The sequence below is a fragment of the Amaranthus tricolor genome, chromosome 4 (assembly GCF_026212465.1).
Source record: "Amaranthus tricolor cultivar Red isolate AtriRed21 chromosome 4, ASM2621246v1, whole genome shotgun sequence".
Taxonomy (NCBI): domain Eukaryota; kingdom Viridiplantae; phylum Streptophyta; class Magnoliopsida; order Caryophyllales; family Amaranthaceae; genus Amaranthus; species Amaranthus tricolor.
Window position 1 is genome coordinate 24407166 of NC_080050.1, and position 6386 is coordinate 24413551.

The 6386-nt window shown below is 36.1% G+C and overlaps 1 protein-coding gene across 3 annotated transcripts; it reads right to left on the minus strand.

Annotated features, from left to right (window-relative positions):
* Positions 1-97: 97 nt before the first annotated feature.
* LOC130811408 (uncharacterized) lies at positions 98-6147 on the minus strand. Of its 3 annotated transcripts, XM_057677707.1 has the most exons (7): positions 5823-6145; positions 4598-4664; positions 3718-4184; positions 2666-3110; positions 1925-1974; positions 1788-1840; positions 105-630 (listed from the first exon to the last, which is right to left on the minus strand). In XM_057677707.1, exons 4-7 carry the CDS (start codon positions 2905-2907, stop codon positions 355-357), a joined length of 621 nt encoding a protein of 206 aa, XP_057533690.1. In that variant the 5' UTR covers positions 2908-3110; positions 3718-4184; positions 4598-4664; positions 5823-6145; the 3' UTR covers positions 105-354. The 3 variants fall into 3 exon arrangements, with proteins under 3 accessions (XP_057533688.1, XP_057533690.1, XP_057533689.1); XM_057677705.1 differs by lacking the exons at positions 3718-4184; positions 4598-4664 and having other exon boundaries at positions 98-630; positions 2666-2850; positions 3024-3110; positions 5823-6147; XM_057677706.1 differs by lacking the exon at positions 3718-4184.
* Positions 6148-6386: the final 239 nt, after the last annotated feature.

Here is a 6386-nt window from a genome sequence, read left to right on the forward strand (position 1 = left end):
AATATGATTATTTAAATCAAGTAACAAAAACATTATTTAAGTCATTTAGCACTTTACCTATAGAAAGCCCCTAAAGAAATTAAAAAACAACAAACTTTCCCATTGTTCATAAAGCCGGATACACGAAGAAAGTACAAGCATCTGAGTGCTCCGTGTATGAAAAAAACCCGATGAATAAACCCTCGAAATATGTTCACCTGATAGATAAATGATGCATGTTTGATTTCAACCATAATGGGTACGTTTTTACATTTTTCTATAATCAACAGAGAAATGCCTAATGATTTGTGCTAAGTTATTAGGACAAGATTGGCAGAGGTATTGTTCAAGTAGAAAAAACTTGAAGCACACTCACTATTTCTCATCTTCACTTTTTTGTCTGATTTCATGCTTCTCTGGTTGTCCTGCTGTTGCTTCCTGGGTTTTTGGTTGGTTTTCTGTTGCTTCAATTGATCGTTTATTCGTTGCAACAACAATGTCCTTTAATGTCTCCTCGAGCACGTCAAGCCTTTCCTTAACCTTCAACAGCTCCACTTCTTTCTCTTCTTCTGCTTTCTTCTCCTTTGCAATTGCTGCTTCCAACTCCTTTACCTTCTGTTCTTCCTCAGCTTTCTTTTTCTGCTCCAGATCCTAACACAAATCCACAATAAACATGGCTACATGAGTAATTTTTTTTAAAAAAATATTCACCAGTCCCGATCTGAATGCATTTTTACTCGAGCAGATGCCAAGTATAACTGTTTCATCCTAGAATAAGTATACTGCCTTCTGCTAACTTAAAGGAATCATAATTTCCAATGAGACAAGTTGCAAATACGGTTGGGATTATGTAAAGTTTACAGCGTCAAATCCACAGACCAAACTTCTAATAACAAAAACTATCAAGAACATCACATCACAGTTCACATTATACTAGTTAGTTTTTTCGTTTTCATTGTGATATTGTAGCATATAGGACTATAATATCTATCGACTAATGGACTCTACTGGTCGACTTTCTACAACCATTAACAAGATGGTTTTGTGCTCTTGGATAGTACAAATTTACGACGATAAGAAAAATTCAAAAATGAGTTAAGAAGTTGGGCTCAAACTTCTTGTTGAGCCTTGAGCCACATTGTAATACTAACTTACATTGCTTTGATGTCATAGGTGGGTTGAAGGTTACATGTATGGAGCATTTTCAAAGAATAAAAAGGAAGATAATACCCCGAGACACTGACATTAACGGCCCGTTTGGTTAGTGGTATTAAATGGTGGTAATGGGAATAATGTTTAGTGTAAAATTTCATCAAAAGTTCCATAACATTCCCATGGTAATGAAACTCTGACACAAAAAATTTTATTGTTTACAAATTTTTATTACCACCTAATACCACATTTCCCAATGGTAATGCATTGGAATGACTTTTATGAAGAAAATGAGATGATTGAAGTTGGACAAGTATGACCATCAAGGTAACCAAGAGATTTTTCAACCAAAATTACACTAGTTTTTTATTCCCATTACCACCGTTTATTACCACCTACCAAACGGGCTGTTAAAAGATGTGGAATGCAAACAAGCAAAAATGTAAGATTGTCATGTGAGTCACTGCAATGTTCAAGAGTTCTGTAGTCTCATATTTACACCATATAGAGTGCAATTCTAGATTTACCTTAAATTCATCTATTCCTTTGATAAAATGGATAAGGTTGCATTGTGAAAAGAATCTTCTCATATACAAAAAACAAATGGCATATTAGATGCAAGAGAGAACGAAAGTAACAGAAATATAGTTCATTACCGCGTCCATCTTTCTCATTTCATGGCGAGCATATTGAGCGACAAGATAGACAGCTGAAATAAACAACATTTTTGTTTAGATTATGGATGGAATATCTAAATTTAAACAGTAAACAAAAAGGCAGAATGCTGAAGTACCCAAAGATGGCATGAGGGCAAAGAACAGCTGCACCAGATGGAAATCTAACCTGATTAAAAAAGTAAAAAGCATGACATCTTTAAAGACTTGCATTAAATTTTTAAGACATGACCACCGTAATTTACAATCAAGACTCAAGGGTACTAATTTATTCGACAGATTAAGATGGATTCATGATAACAATTAGGTGGTGCTTGACTGCTTGAGGCGCTATCTTTCAGGGATTGGAAATAAAATCAAATAAGCAAATGCATTACCTAATGTTTGATCCGGTTGTGTGGTAATGTTTCCATTACTTCGTCATAAGTGAACCCATTACTTTGTTACAACAATGACATAAGAGGTAACAAATAAACGAGTAAAGTCATCCTCCTCATCTCCGTTCTCACCATTTTCATATCCTTACCCCTCTTTATACCAAACAATTAATAGTAATAATAATGGAGTACTACTAATAATAATACTTATCAATATCATTACCCATCTTTAAGCATTCCCTTTCTATTTCATTATCACTTCTCATGCCAAACACATCCTTAGGAGCTACAGGTTCAACAAAGTAATAAACTTCAAAGACAAAAAATCACAGTAATTAAATGTTAACAATAAGGTAAAGCAAGAGAACAGCAAAAGGAAGGGAAAATGAGCCACTAGGAGTTTATTAAATTGCCTAACAGAAACCATTTAACATGCTAAACCCGGCCAGAGTCACATATGAGAAAAATAGAGAAGCACATTACCCAAATCTCTTCTTCTTGGGAGGGGTGGAGAAGAGTATCTTAGCGGCCTTCGCAAAATCAAGGTTTTCCAGATCACGGTAAACCTCCAAATCCCTTCTATCATAACCATTGCTGTTACTATTGCCGGTTTGGTAAGATTTCTGCTTATTGCCTGGAGGAGTGGCTTTGCAAAATCTTCTTCTATGCTGCAAATTTAAGCAAATCTTAGAAATTCGGACCAAATGATCTCTGGCCTTAAACATCTGTTTGTGTCAGTCTGTGTATCACAACGCACATACTACAAGTCTGTCATTAACTTAATGACCACAAAACAGAAAGCAATGCCAGTTTCAACTGCAGCAGCCTAGCAGGTGTCCACCTGTTGCTGTTGCCGAAGGATGCACCGGTAAGAAGAACGATTGTAGGTTTCTGCTTGTCGCCTCTCGCCTGTGGGAGTGACTGAGGTCTGCAAAGGTGAACATATGAACATTCTATAAAGGACATTTACATTGATACACTTGAATTATCCCTGGTTATAATTCAATAAAACTTTTAATTACTCCTCACAAACAACATTCAAATTTGAAATATATACTAGTAAGCATCCATTTCTTTGATCATGATTTCTGATTTTATTCTAAACAGAAATAACAATTCACAGAATTTTTCAATTTTAAATAAATACTAACTTGCAACATCATTAGTTAGATAACTTGCAATCAATACAAATCTTCAACTTCGGTGTTAAATGAGAGAATAACCATCATCCAAGAGATTACAGCTAAAAAAAACAGATGGGGAAATGATTTTTCCAGTGTTATTTATTAATTAAACTTTACAATCAAAAAATGTATGGTTCATTGATAGCGACATTTCATCAAACACATTCAAGGCATTCAAATGACATCCTATTTTAAAGCCAAGAGACAAACTCCTTCAAATGCTAATAACAAACACGATAGAAAATTAAAGAAATGACATAAATCACGAAATATACTTATAGCAAATCACCAGAAAGGTTCAAAATCATGCAAGATGGCGTCTTTTTACACTTGCTTAGGGGAAATATTTACCTTACCCTACCCTTCCCTTGGAGAAATATTTTGGGTAAGTGTTCGCTCTTCCAACAACTTGCCACCACCACTAAGACACTCACCCACCTCCACTTACCTGTGTACAACCTCCATTGCCGCCATCTGTAACAACCCGACTTACCGTTGACTGGGTAAACAAGGTCATCACTAGGTTCGTTTTCCAAGAAATTGAAATCACACTTCCAAAACTCAAGCAAAGGGGTCACAAGCTCTTCAACGTGACTAACTCAGCTAAATCCCAAAACCAACATCTAACTAATACACAAGATAATCGTACAATTCTCTACAAGTCCGATATAACCAGCACAGCCAAAACAAATATACATTTATCCAAAATCCTAATACAAATCTACAAATTCCTACGTGCTCAGCTCAATATACATCCTTGGAACGCTATTCAACACCGCTAACCCATCGTTCCCGACCGGTTCCGATCTGTAATCAGACTAAAAGATGGAAACAACAGAGGATCAGATTAAACTGAGTGAGAAGTAACAATCCAAAACAACAAAACATAGTAATTCATATCATGGGTTTAAAAGCAACATTAGTTCCCTAGATCTATGTGCGCACAGAGAGTCTAGTTTGAGAGGTGCCCCATAGCTCTAAGGCTATGTCGCTCTCGGGTGAAGCTAGTCAATATCTCAATGACAATTCGCTTCAAAAACAGGGAGTAGGGAACCATGTTCCTCAACTCCGTCAATGACCAGCTCGCAAGCCCGATCCATTGACCATATCAATCTCAGCATAATCATTCATAAACATTTATCACATTCATATAAATTTCACAAACTTTAAATAAACATTTTACAAATGGTAGCCTGGCCAGACCCCTTTTTAAGGGACTGTTACTACTCACCGACGATGTCGCTTCAAGGTAACGAATCCAGCTATCAACTAGAAGGGTTCTTCGATGATATCGTCTCCTGGAGCATAACAAGATCACAACATCACTAGAGAGCGTTCGATACTACTACACTAACATATAACTTATTACATCTCCTCCTAAGACCGCAGCTTTAACCAAGAGTTATGCTAGCATTCTAACCTTTAAAATCTTACAGTCGATTCAAGAATATCAATTACCCAAGACTTTCTTATAAACAACCATGTTCCACCAATTTCGTAAATTCAATGTCCATCCATCTCATACTTACATATCAAGATTCACAAGGTTACACCAAGACCCTTAATCTATTAGAATGTATTTGATTAAACACAAAGGTCATTGTTCTTCCTACAATCAACAAATCTCAACAGAATCAAATACTTCATCCAAAAATATTTAATTATCCAATTAATTTCCATATCTCTTGATCCCAAGTTAGGAATCTCGTAATGGTTTTAGGACACCTCTTACTAAAACAGGCATAACTCACTCATACGGAAACCAAATGAGACGATTTAAGTGGCTACGTGACCATTACTCAGAGCTTTACTATTCTTATTAAGACACTAAAACCCAAAAACAATTAAAACGATCCCAAAATAGCCAAAACAGAAAGTTCGTTATGGATTTTTAAGACAGTCTGCTAGTATTTCACTATTTGAACATATCTCTCTCATATAAACTCATTTTGGAGCGATTCAAGTGACCACGTGATCGCGACTCGAAGCTCTACAAATCTCATGAAGACACCAGAACCCAAAAACAATCACAACTAACCCGAAAATGGCCAAAACAGAAGGTTAAATATTGATTTTCTTAACAGCCAGCGGGTATGTCACTGTTTTGAACATAACTCTCTCATACGAACTCATCTTGGGGCGATTCAAGTGCCCACACGACCGCGACTCAAAGCTCTACAAATCTTAAGAAGACATAAGAACCCAAAAACAATCAAAACTATCCCCAAAATAGCCAAAACAGAATGTTCAGATTATAAACTGAAATTTCAATATCCAAATATTAAATTTCATACTAGAAACCAAATAACCAATACTAATCAACACTAGCAAGAACCCAATTACTAATTAAACTCATATACTCTAATTAAATTCAAGTTGATACCCAAATTGAATCCACATACCAAACTACTTTAAAACATTCAATTAATAGTTAAAAGAAATAGTTTGTGGATTACCTCAATCACCATTGAAGGACCTTACAATCTTGAACAACAATAAAGGGAGGAGGAGAAGTGGTTGCTGCTGTTTGGGGAAAGAAAATGCAGCCCTAGCTGCTGCTTGCAAAGGGAACAAGGCGGGGGCTGCTGGGGAAGAGGGGAGGCGCGACTGCTGCTGGTTGAGGAAGAGAGGAGGCGGCTGCTGGGGCTCCGTAGGCAGCCTCTTGAGGCAGCAGCTGGCGGCACACAAGGAGGAAAGGGAAAAGAGAGGGAAAGAGGGAAGGAGGAAGATGTGTGAGGCGTGATTTTATTTGTGATTGAGAGAAGGAGTATGTCGGTCAGTTTTGAGGTAAAATGGGTTTTATTTTTAGCTTTGACCCATTAAATTCTATTAAAGCCGTCTCATCGTAAGACAGTCTTATATAAGACGTATTGTAAGGGTATAATAGGCGATTTATGAAATAAGTAATTGGTAGTATGAATAAGAATTGCATTTAGAAATTTATTTTTCAATACTTTATTTAAATTTATTTTTATAAAGATAAGATAGTAATCAATTAATAAAATATAATCAAAATACAC

What these genes read in the sequence shown, in the direction of transcription:
- LOC130811408 (XM_057677705.1), bottom strand. An exon ending in TCCTTCGGCAACAGCAACAG is followed by an intron (nt 2,851 to 3,023) that starts GTGGACACCTGC and finishes TTAAATTTGCAG; the next exon opens with CATAGAAGAAGATTTTGCAA. An exon ending in TGCCCTCATGCCATCTTTGG is followed by an intron (nt 1,841 to 1,924) that starts GTACTTCAGCAT and finishes TGTTTATTTCAG; the next exon opens with CTGTCTATCTTGTCGCTCAA.